Genomic DNA, 11,815 nt, shown 5'->3' with positions numbered 1-11,815 from the left:
TCGCCGACCACGCCCCGGCAGCCCAGCGGCAGCCGAAGGTCGGTGTCCGCCTGCCGGACCCGCTCCAGCAGCCGTGACCGCCGCGCCGGGGCTCGCACAGAGGGAGGCGGCGGGCGAGCGGGGCGGGCAGTCGGGGGCGGGGCGAGGAGAGCGCGAGCTGTCCAGGAGGGGCCGCGGCCCCGCCCCTTGCGCTGCGCCCGCCCCCTGCGCCCGCCCTCCTCCTCCCGCCGCCGCCGCCGCCCCCTCCCGGATCTGTGCTCCAGTTCAGAGAAAGGAGAAAATGTGTGTGTGTGGCGAGGGGGAGGGCGAGCACTGAGCAGCCGCGGCGCGCCTGGCAATCGGGCCGGGTGGGCGTCCGGCAGAGGCGGGGGCGGAGGCGGGGAGCGCGCGGCGGCCGGCTGCCCGGTTTGCGCGCGAGCCGAGTGGGCGCGGGCAGGCCGAGGGCGCCCGGAGCCGAGTCAGGCGGCGGCAGCGGCGGCGAGGAGCGGGCGCGCCGGGCGCGCTGAGCCGTCGGCGGTCGCTCGCTGCGGGGCCGCCTCGGTGGATGAGCTCGGGCCGCTGGGCGCACAGCCTTGGGCAGCGTCGGCGGCGGCGCCTGGAGGGCCGCGCGCTCTCCGAGAAGGCGGCGTGTGAGCGCGGCGGGGCGCGGCGGCCTTTCCTCGCGCGTCCCAGGCCCCCGGCCCCGCTCGTCCCCGGCCCGCCTGGGCTGCGGGCCCGGCCGCCTCCTTCACCGCGGCTCCCCTGAGCTCGTCCCTGACGCGCGCCCGGGCGGCGGGGCTCCGCGGCCGCCGCTGCCTCGGGGGAGCGAGGGCGGAGGGCGTGTGTGCGCGCGTGTGAGCAGGGCGCCGGCGGGGCTGCAGCGAGGCACTTCGGAAGAATGACTCTGGAGTCCATCATGGCGTGCTGCCTGAGCGAGGAGGCCAAGGAAGCCCGGAGGATCAACGACGAGATCGAGCGGCAGCTGCGCAGGGACAAGCGCGACGCCCGCCGGGAGCTCAAGCTGCTGCTGCTGGGTGAGTGCGGCCCTTGGGCCCCGGTACCCCCCGCCCCGGCTCGCCGCTGCCCTCCCCACGCGCGTCCCCGGCCGGCACCCGCACCGGCACCCGCGCGCGCGCACCCAGGGGCCGAGGGCCGGGGCTCCCGGGCGCGGATCCGCGGCGTGCGCCTTTGGTGTCAGCTAGGGCCGTGCTCGGTGCACAGCGTCTGCGGGACGGCTGAGCGTCCGCGCGAGCGGCGCGGGTGGGCAATGGCGTGCAGTGCGGTGGTCGGCCAGCGTCCATTGTGGCGCGTTGTGGGGTGGAGAGGGAAGGGTGGAAACGGGGAGCAGAGCCCGGTCTGGATTCTGCTAGGAAAGGTGCTGAGGAAGCCTTGGCTGGCGCTCCAATAAACCCGGGTTAACGTACTGGGCAGGGGCGGGGCGGGAAGACTAGCCCAAATGTGCTATACTGTAGCCACCAGGCCACTGACAGGAGTGACCCCAGAGAGTTGCATGGCCAGTGAATGGTGACAGGCGTCTCTATGAACCATTCCTTCCCGATAAAGATGAAGGATCCGGGAGTGTTGTACTGTGTGACTGTTGACAGCAGACGGGTGTCTTTTGTTTAATGAGGCGACCCAGATGTATGCCTGAATTCACAGCAGTTTCTACTGGAAACCAGCGCAGCCTCTCAGTTACTCTCCTGGAAACAAACAGAAACCTTTTGTTTAAAACGGACATTTTAGTATCTTGCCATCTGGGCTCCAAGAAAAAACGGGAAGAGAGAGAAAATTTCCCTCTGATCTCGTTTAAAAAAAACAAAACAAAACAACAAACCAACATTCTTCCTTAACATGAAATTAGCAAGAAAATGCTATTTTCAAATAGGAGCTATATTGATTATTATCTCCGAGAGAGTGTTCGGAATCAAGCGATCATGTACAAGCTAGCATGACATAACTATTGCTATTGTGGTAGGAAGCAAGAACTGCTTTGCAGGAACAGGCCTGAAAAATGTCTGCACTTGTGTTTATTTGTTACCGCTTCTCAAACATTTCTGTAAGAAAAGGATGTTGCATTGTTGGGATTTGAGACTCCCCCCCCCCCCCCGTTTTTTTCTTTTCTTTTTTTCTTTTTTTGCTATCTGGAGCATTACATGTGCTGGCTCCAAGAACCCATTACCTTGGGGCCTGAACTGCTTATGTACTGGCTTGCTTATCGTCAGGAGCAAAATATCATGATCACAAATGGTTTCCAATGCTGTTCCCTTCCCTTAACCGACGTCTTTATATTGAAATCCAGTTAGGTCAATGTGCACATATAATGTGTTCATAAAGACTAGAAGGCAAGGGGCTGACTAGAAAGATGGGTTTCAGGGGAATAAGCTAGGGCAATGGGGAAACTGGATAAGCCTGTCCACCCTCATCACTTCTGTTTCTTCTCAAGGCTGAAAATGGGATGTCTTATCTTTTTTTTTTTTTTTTTTTTTTTAATTGAGAAGGGAGAAGCAAGGGCAAGTGGGATAAATATATGTTGGTCCAGTATACAATTAAGAGGAAAGACACGTGTTTTTAGAGATTTTTTTCTCTTAGACCTGGCTTTTAATTTTCTTTGTTTATACTATTCATATGTTTGTGTTTAGCTATGAACAGGGCATTTGAGGTCTCATTGACCAAACTTATTTGCCTGAAATTTGACAGCTCGAGGTTTCCCAGCAGCTATGAGTTAGGTTTGTCAGAGGGCCTAGGTTTACATGCCTGAGAGGGGAATACACTTAGAGAGATACTTAATTACATGCTGTGTATTTTAATAATATACCATGCTTTAAAAAATGAACGTGGAAGTGATTTCCCGAGGGGAAAACCCCCCCAGTTCTCCAGCTAAGAAAGTGGTAGCTGTAGGTGTGTGGCGTCCCTCCCTCACTGATTCTAGATGGAGCAGGGTTTAACCTGGCCCCACCTCACCCGTCAATGACAGGCTGTTGGAGGTGGTAGGAAACCTGCCACTTATTCAGCACCTACATCCACGAGCAACATTTAAAAACCACACAGTTCTCAGTCAGAAGCGGGCGCCCTGGACATCCTTAGCAACCACGGCTGTCCTCAGCCTGGAGGGGCTTCTTTCCCAAGTGCAGTATCCACACTGTTTGTGTAGTCATGATAGACATTAAGGGTTCTCTGTCTGGGTATGGCTTTAGCAGGAAAATGAGTGTTGAACAAGGGAGCGTTTGGGGGAGGGGCTCCTCCTTGGTGTGCTGCCTTGTGAGTAGTCTTCATTTCCTAGTTCTTTTGTTCATTTTACCAACATCCATCCAGCGGAGATTATAGAATGTATGTCATCACATTTTAAAGTTCTTTTTACGACTTTGATCTCTTATTTACATGGAGGGATCATGCTTGTGTTGAAGTTCTGTGTAAAATTGTTTTCAAAGTAAGTATTAACTCAAGGTTGACACTTAATGGAAAGGGCTTGTTCCACAGGGATGCAATATATTGGTCACCTAATTGTTTACTTATTAAAATATAGATGCATCACAAAACTGGTTATCTGACTAGATAATCAAGTGTGCCTGTAAAATTTGGGCTCTTTTGAGTCATTATCCATCACTTAGGCCAGTGTGTTCCACATTTATTCTACAGAGCTTACACATTTTGATCTCATTCTTGAAGAATGATCTCTGACATTTCATCACAGTAGAGAGTTTCATTTTAACTTAGTAACTTTTGTCTTATTCTATTTAGTTCCCTCATATTAGTGTTTGTTTTCTTTGACACTTCAAAGAAAACTTTGTATTCTATATAGGATATAGAAGAAGATATTTGATACTCAACATTTACTAGGTATAAAAGTATATATTGTCTTGCCTATAAAATTGAATATCATGAATATTCATTTGATATTTTTGTTGGTGGTACATAGATCACAGCATTTAATTACTGATTTATCTTCAAGTCTCTGAGGACCAAATGGCTTTAGGTCGTAGATATTCACTGGGAAATTTTATTCAGTTTTTTAAAGATATCTTGTCCCTCCTCATTGACCTGATCTTTTTACATGTGTTTAAAATCTTTACTCTGTAGACCTTAGTCATCAAATTAGCAATCCCTTTTTATTGATGGATTCTTTCTATTGAAAGAAGACAAGTTTAGGTCAGTCTTAAATGGAATATGCATTTGGTTTTTGAAAGGAATAAAATCGACATTTCAGCCTTTTTATATGTTCCTCTCTGCAAACTCATGAGGATAAGATTGTGTTCTTTTGTTCACGTCTACATTCCAGCTTCTAAGATAGATCTGGAAGAATGGTCTTAATCAGTACTTGCTGATAATCATACGCTTCTTTGGGCCATGAGTTAGATGTGCATCCCAGCAGGTTGTGTTTTGTGCTGGGTATGTTAGAATGGGAGTAGCATTTGATGCTAGGAATCGAACCCAGAATCTCACACTTGCTAGGCAAGTGCTCCAACATGGAGCCCCCGCTCTCTTTTTACTTTCTGAGACGAGGCTCGATAAGTTGTCAAGGGAAGCTTCCGATTTGTGTCCTCCTACTTTATCCTCTTGACCAGTTGAGGTCATAGGCGTGCACCATTAGCTCAGAGTCAGCCATGCTTACAGAATGTCAGTGTGAGGAAGACCAGTCCGTTCTATACTTTGGTTACTGCTTATACAGGCTAGTTCACACCTTTCATTCTATGTATGCATTTCTCCCATTACACATTTGTCATAGTGAATTTTTAATATTCCTTCTCTGATTATCAAAATGATTTTTGTGATTATTGCATACATTGATATGCGGGAACTTCAGCTGGTTAAGTACAGACAGTTAGGAACTGGTATTTGTATTGAAGGTTGCAGGTGTAAAGCAAGAAGGGACCTGGGAGGCTGGGAGTTGGGGCTGTGTCCAACTTAAGTTGAGTTGCTTTGTGCACATTTAAGCATCCTTCCAATTCGCTCTCAGTAGCTGTTAGGATTGGCTGCCCTGAACCCTCTAATGTAAACATATTGGAGATACCAAAATATGGTGTTGCTATAAAGACTGACAATTTTTTTCTTTTTAATGCTTTTTTATCTTTAAAGTGCTTAATACATTTCTAAATATCAATGTTTGTTGGGATCTATTGCCTCCTTAAAACATACAAACAAACAAAACAGAGGAAGCAAAATGTTTATATCCGAATGCTGAGATGGGACATTCCTCAGAGACCCAAGCTGTAGGGCTGACTGTGACGGAGCCTTCAGAGTAAGACTTTTTCTCATGGAGCTATGTGGACTGCTTATCTGTCATATACCTGTCAGTCCTGGACTAAGTCATTTCCTCATTAGAGAACTTTGGCCTAAGTTAAAACCCTGCTGCCGGTTTTTCTGTGAAGTTATGCTGTGTAAATCTGTTCAGACATATGTATGTAGGGGTAGAAAAGAGAACCAGAACAATTCAGTAGCTGTTTTGTTCCCGGGAATAAATCTGGTAGCTCCTTTTTTATTTAGAAAAACTGACTCAGTTCCTCTTTTCGAGGTGTTCAGTTCTCAGGAGTGTTTGGTAAAGAGAGTTAGTGTTTGTATTTCAGATGAAATTTTAAGGACCTGAAACAGCTTTTGTAACTATGAGGCTGTATGTGATATGCTAAACTTAGCAGGAAAAGGGAAAAGATTTTTCTTCATGATCCAGGCAAGCTTTGTAGTAGAGAAAAAAATGAACAGAATTTTTCAGGCTGATTTTGCTCCTAGCATCCGTGATCAGTTTTTCTTTGAAGGGAGCTGTTCCTCTGTTGATGTTAGTGGACTGTTGATTGGTTGTTGAAGCAGGGACATAGAGAGCCAAGGAGATGTTTTGAAAGAGAGAAGCCATTTTCAGGTTGGGAACGTTACTCCTTGAGAAGGCGGAGGGGCTGCTGTTATCTGCAGACCTGTTGTGCAGGGGCTGTCTCCTGCAGGTCTGGTGCACTGGGTTGAGGCGGATGCATAGATTTGTAGTAGTAGATTTAAACTCTCATTTCCGGGCTGAAGAAGCAAGCCGTGAAGAAGCAGCAAGATGCAGAATCTCTACAGTGGCTTTTAGGTAGTCATTAAGGTTGTGCAGAATTAATCCTAGGGAAGTGTGAAATAGCAATAGAAGGGAAGACGTACGATTGTTGGTGATTACGTCGGTGGCAGTAACTGACTGCACAGTGAACAGAGCATTTTCTCTTGTTTTGCTGAATGGAGTGACACGAGCAAAAGCTATTCTCAGATCCGGACAACTGTTCTGTGTCAGCAGCTGTAGCTAATGTAATAGAGGGCATTTCATGATTACATTTGATTTGTTATGTCACTGATATGTAGATGTCTGACTGATTTCTTATCTAATGAGTGGCAGTAAGGCAAAAGGACCTACACGTACTGACAGGACGAATTAGAGTCTAAAGTGGTTGTGAATCTACATTATACAGAAAAGTAAACTGTGAGCTCCAAACAGAATTTCCCATATTAGTTAGCCTGTGGTCAGCCTTCATAGGTGTCATTTCTGAAGACAGCACTGAATTTTTGCTAAAAGCCTTTATTTTTTCCTTTTTCTGTGCAGGCGATTGAACCTAAGGACCCACGTGTGCTAATCCATAGTGAGCTACACCTTAAGCCTCTTTATAGTTCAGTATTAAGAACAAAATTAGTATTGGTCCATAAATAAAATTATGAAGATCTCTCAAAGCCACTGACTAAACAAATACTTACCAATTACTGGAAAATAACTTTTCCTTCAGAATTTCTTCCTAGTCGTCCACATAATGAAATATTAAGCACTTCTGTGTGCAGTTATGTGCTACCTGAAACACTGCTTAGTTATGTGCCAACAGGAAGGACAGAGCAAGTCTCCAGCTTGTTTGGTTGTTTTCTGTGTTGCCTTGCTGGCTGGTTTTTTTTGGTGTTTCTTCATACAAAAGAAAAGGCCAAACATGTTATAGGCCACTGTAGGAGCCCTTCTGGAATTCACTCAGGCAGGGAAGGTGATGGATGGTCTGCAGAATGTGACTTCCTAAATGCATGTGCATTATTTCTGCCAAACAGGTCAGTCAGTGTGTGCTTGTAACTGAGATGCTCTTGATGGCCATTGTTCTCTGGAAGCTCCTGGAGCGTCAAGATGGTGGCTCTTGGATCTTTATGTTTTAGCATCACACCAAGCATAGCTGATCTTACCTTGGCTTTAGTTCCAGTTCCAGGGGTGTGAAGGCAGCTGGATTCCCACAAGAAAGAAGAGCAGTTGGAGGGAATAGACGCGAGTGTCCTGCTTTTCTCCGATGGGTATCTTCTGTCTGTTCGCCCTTTTCCACTCTCTTAGTCGAGTGGTGCCACCTAGGGCACGCAGTCAGAGGCCTCGTGTAAAACACAGGAGGTGGTGAGTGCTTGTGGTCTCCTGGCCTCTCCTTCAGTTTCTGTTAAGATTGTTCCCTGCTCACGCTGCTTCAGGGTGAAAAGCAGTAGATACAGCTGTCCCTCTGCAGTGCTGTTAGACACACAGGACCTTTGAAATTTCAGAATCCCGTGCTCATTTATTACAAGGTTAATCTGGGATTGTGACCAGTTGGATTGCTTTAGAAACAAAGTAGTTTCAAGTAAGTGTTTAGTGGACTGTGGTGCAGTTGGGGTCTGAAGTGTTATTAATGTCATTATATTCCTGAAACCTCACAGGAAGGAACAATAACTGATCCACAAATGAAGGAAAAGGAGGTAGAGTGAGGCGCTTGAGCTCTGCTACAGGAAGTGAGCAGTTATGTTTAGAACCCAGTATGAGTATTTCTTGGAGGTAACCTTGTGATTCCCCCCCCCCCCCACTGGAGTATTGAAAACATGAATGAATTGCTTCATCTAAGAATTTGCTTTTTTTTTCTTTTTGGTCATTACTTGTTAAAAGCTGGAATTAGCCGGGCGTGGTGGCGAATGCCTTTAATCCCAGCACTCGGGAGGCAGAGGCAGGCGGATTTCTGAGTTCAAGGCCAGCCTGGTCTACAAAGTGAGTTCCAGGACAGCCAGGGCTACACAGAGAAACCCTGCCTCGGAAAACCAAAAAAAAAAAAAAAAAAAAAAAAAAAGCTGGAATTAGAATTTCTTTCGTGTTTTAAATCCACTGTTTTAAATATTCCTTTCTTATACTGTCTTTGCTGTATGGGCAGCAGTGTTATCCTTGGCTTCTTTACTGGCATTTAGCACTTGGTAGCTGCAGCTGTCTGGAAAGGCACTTGGCCCAGCTTCTATTCAGACTTACAGGTGTGGGTGCTGTACCCCATATGAATATTACCATTCATTTATTCTCTCATATGCCAGTGAGGGTCTTTACACATCCCTGCACGAATATTTTCTCAGACTTAGAGAACTTCCCAGTTTTGTCAGACATCATGTGGCAATGAGCTGGTGCGGAAGTTGAGTGTTTTGACATATTAAAAGAAAAGGGTTTGTGATCAGTAAAGGAGACGACTGGCTTTCTTTTGCACTTAGTACTGTGGTCTGCAAAGCAAAATACGTCATTACCGAACAGAATGTCAACTCCTTCTTCCTTCCTTTCCAGAGGGCAGGGACTTGAGATTGGCTCATGATTACCAGCAGAGAGTTAGTGAGCCAGTGCAGGATAATCTAATGGGCTGCTGGGTTTGCAAATAGGATACCGTGTGTTTGCTAGAATGGGGATGGTCCTGTGGGCTGTCAGCATGTGTGGTGTAACAGCACATCTTTCTTTGTGTGTTTGAGCAGTGCTTTGAGCACTCTGGTCTCAGTTACTTGAGTGTACTTTCAATTGTCTCTGTCTGATTGCATTTCTGTACAGGTCATTAGGGAGGGTGTGTTGTTATACCCAGACAGCAGAGGGTATGCTCTTTTAGGGGGCATGTATGTGTTTCAAGGTAAAGATGCAGTAGTATTTTTGCCACTTGCATTGATATTTTAGCATACTTCACAGAGTGCTTGCCTTGTAATATGTGTATATCCTTTCTGCACATGGCAGATGCAATTTTCCTCTTGTCCTAGAGAGATGACCCATTTCCTGCAACTTGTTCTAATAATACAGAATGACTTTAATTCTTTCTTGTTCATAGTTTGCCCTTAAAAGAATTGCAGGGTACTTAACTCTTCACTCTGTAGCGCTTGTATATTTTTGAGAATTGACAAGTCATGTGATGTTTGAAACAATGGCAGGTTGGCTTTGTGAAATAATCAAATGCTGTTACGGTGTGCTGTGGATCATGCTGAATATCTTCCCCCAACCTGTGAAAGGCACTCAGCATTCCTGTCCTACTTGTCCTGAATTTTTTTTCTCCCGTATAGAGTGATCTTAGGGGGTAATTCTGTTCATTTGTTTAGTTTGCTTGTTGTGTGGAGACATAGAATGAAGAAATTAAAGGAGAAAGATTTCCAAGGACCATGTGAACTTCAGAACTCTTCTTTTCTGTAACCTTGGCTCTCAGGTACTTTGCTCTGTGGATGAGGGGTCTGAGTATGTGGGAGTGGAGAGGGCACCATTTCAGGAGCTTTACAAGGAAGCATTGCCAATCTGGTGGGTCCTGATATGGATCTCTCTCCTTGCTGCAGTAACTCCTGTGTGATACAAGCAGCCCTGCTAATGGCGGTAGTGGGATGGACTGGGTGCTCAGTAAGCAAGGCCTGAGAATGAGGCCTTAGCTGCCCAGTGCTCCCTCCTGCTGCCTGGCATGCTGCTGATAGTGGCTCTGTCTTCACAGGGAGTGGTATCAAAATCCTTCTGTCATATCAGCATGAGTCTCCTGCTTCCTGCAGGAAAGGCAGTATCCTGGGCGGCGGCATGGGGTGGAGCTGAGAGGCCTCACTGTGCCCAGTCTGCTTAGGCAGGGGTCTTTTTTTTTTTTTTTTTTTTTTAAAAACCAAAAAACTACCCATGCCAGCTTCCTCTTACTTGGTCCTTTGGTTGTTGTCTCACTGGGCTAGTTTACATGTAATCTCTGCTCCCCATTTTCTGTGAGTGATCATTGGCAGGGCTTGTGAAGTGGGCATTGAGGGCTTCGTATTCCAAAGAGGGACACGGGACCAAGCTTGGGGATTGGGGCAGGGTTGGACCTCTTTTACATTTGCAGCTGGCAGGAAAGATGCATCAGTAAGTAGAGCGTTTGTGCTCATCATTACATCACGGTACCCTATCTTCTTAGGGCTTGAACACAGGAAAATGTCTGTGACAGGGATCCGTGTAGAAGGAATGTCCTACCTTTTTGTTTTAGATGTATCTGATGCTCTGACCGCTGCACCATTCTAGTTGGCATGTGCACAGTTAAGAGGAACCTTAAGAATGCAACTCTCTGTGTCACTTGTCTGCATCTCTAGAAGGGCTGTGGTCAGAGAAGCAACATCAGGGTTCTCACTGAGGTCTTGGAAATGCTGAGAAGAGCCAGATTCTGCAGAGGTGCCAGGCTCTGACTGACTCTGCCAAGCAAGCCCTGCTTTCCTTGGGCTGCTGTCTTCTTGTCATCTTAGTATCAGGCTCTTGGCTTTGCTCTTGAGTTTGTGGTTGGACAGTCTTAGGGCCAGAATGGTCCCAAGGTGGAGGACAGAGATGGGATCCAAGGTGTGGAAAGGCAGAGGGTGCTGCTGTGGTAGGGCCCCGTGGCTATGTCTTCCCCAATCTCTGGATGGAGAGCACAGAACAAAGGAGAAATGTCAGTTGCTTACTCCGTGGCCTCTGTCACCAAGAGCAGGCCAGTGCTGCATCTCCAGCTTTCCCCCTAGTGCCTCCATTGATCTGCCTTCTCTCCTCATGGTGGTGCCATTCCTCTCAGGTGGTGAAGTGGGAGATACACAGTCAAGGAAGCTTGGGTTGCCTGGGAGGACTGTGTGTTGTCACTCTCTTGCAGAGTAGAAATAGCACAGAGCTCATGCACAGCAGTCTTCGAAAGAGCCATCCATATCGAAAAAGGAAGTTTGCCGCGCGGCTGCACCATGGCTTTTCTTATTTTTTTGTTTTCTGACAACTCTTTGAGGTACTTAGCAATATGTTCTGAGAACCCTGCTCTCCTGTAATAAGTTATGAGGGAGTGTCTTGAGCCATCCTTGTCCAGGAAATGCTTTTATTTGGCTTGTTTCTCCTACAGCAGAGCACATTTCAGTTGCCCAAAGCAACAAGAAGATAAGCAGTATCACGAGTCATTGTTGTCAGAAAAGAGTCATCCTCATGCAGAGGCTTGTCTTGCAGAAAGAACTTAGGCACCTATCAAGGAGGTCACCATCTTTAAATCTCTTGCAGGCTTTTTTCTTTTTCAGGCTAGTCTTGAATTCATTATGTAGCAGAGCTCACTTGTAGCTGAGGATGACTTTGAATTCCTCTGCCTCCTAAGTTAAGTGCTGGGTTTATAGGCCTGGACCACCATGCTCAGTGCACAGTGGTACTGGGGATGGAGCCCAGGACTTGCTGCACGCCGCTCTGATTGAGCCATATCCCCAGTGCTCTAGTGTAGATGCTAAAAAAGACTTGAATATGGGCCTGCACACTGAGCCTCGAGCCCACACCAGGTGGTTGCTGAGCCCGTTGTTGTTCTATAAGCGAATTACCTGAACCCTCTTCCTTAACATTTTCCAAGAATGCCTAGTGTCTGTTTCTAATGGACCAGCATTGAAAATGGAGCTGCACAATAAAAACTAAATGGGATTTCTTGAGTGAAAATGTGGGAAAATATGTTTTGAGAAAATGAATAATTTGAAAGAACTGGGTGCTAGAATAAAAAGATACAGTCTCTAGTTTCACGACTCACTTTTTGACGAAACGAATGATCTGCCTTAACTCTGAGCCCTTGTAGCACGTTCCTGGCTTGCAGTGGTGAGTTTGGAGGGGAAGGAACTTGCGGTGTCCAACAATCAA

At 46.9% G+C, this 11,815-nt stretch overlaps 1 protein-coding gene across 1 annotated transcript in view; it reads left to right on the top strand.

Annotated features, from left to right (window-relative positions):
• The first annotated feature begins 256 nt into the window (after nucleotides 1-256).
• LOC110285306 (guanine nucleotide-binding protein G(q) subunit alpha) overlaps nucleotides 257-11,815 on the top strand; it is a 252,470-nt gene continuing 240,911 nt past the window's right edge. Inside the window, exon 1 of the mRNA XM_021151368.3 lies at nucleotides 257-1,013. Coding sequence (XP_021007027.2) covers nucleotides 878-1,013 — 136 coding nt within the window. The 5' untranslated portion in view covers nucleotides 257-877. The remainder of the gene's footprint in view (nucleotides 1,014-11,815) is intronic.

This window comes from Mus caroli, unplaced genomic scaffold (assembly GCF_978045245.1).
Source record: "Mus caroli unplaced genomic scaffold, Mus_caroli_1 scaffold_20, whole genome shotgun sequence".
NCBI lineage: Eukaryota > Metazoa > Chordata > Mammalia > Rodentia > Muridae > Mus > Mus caroli.
The sequence above is the reverse complement of the archived record's forward strand: the minus strand, read 5'-3'. Positions and strand labels throughout refer to the sequence as shown.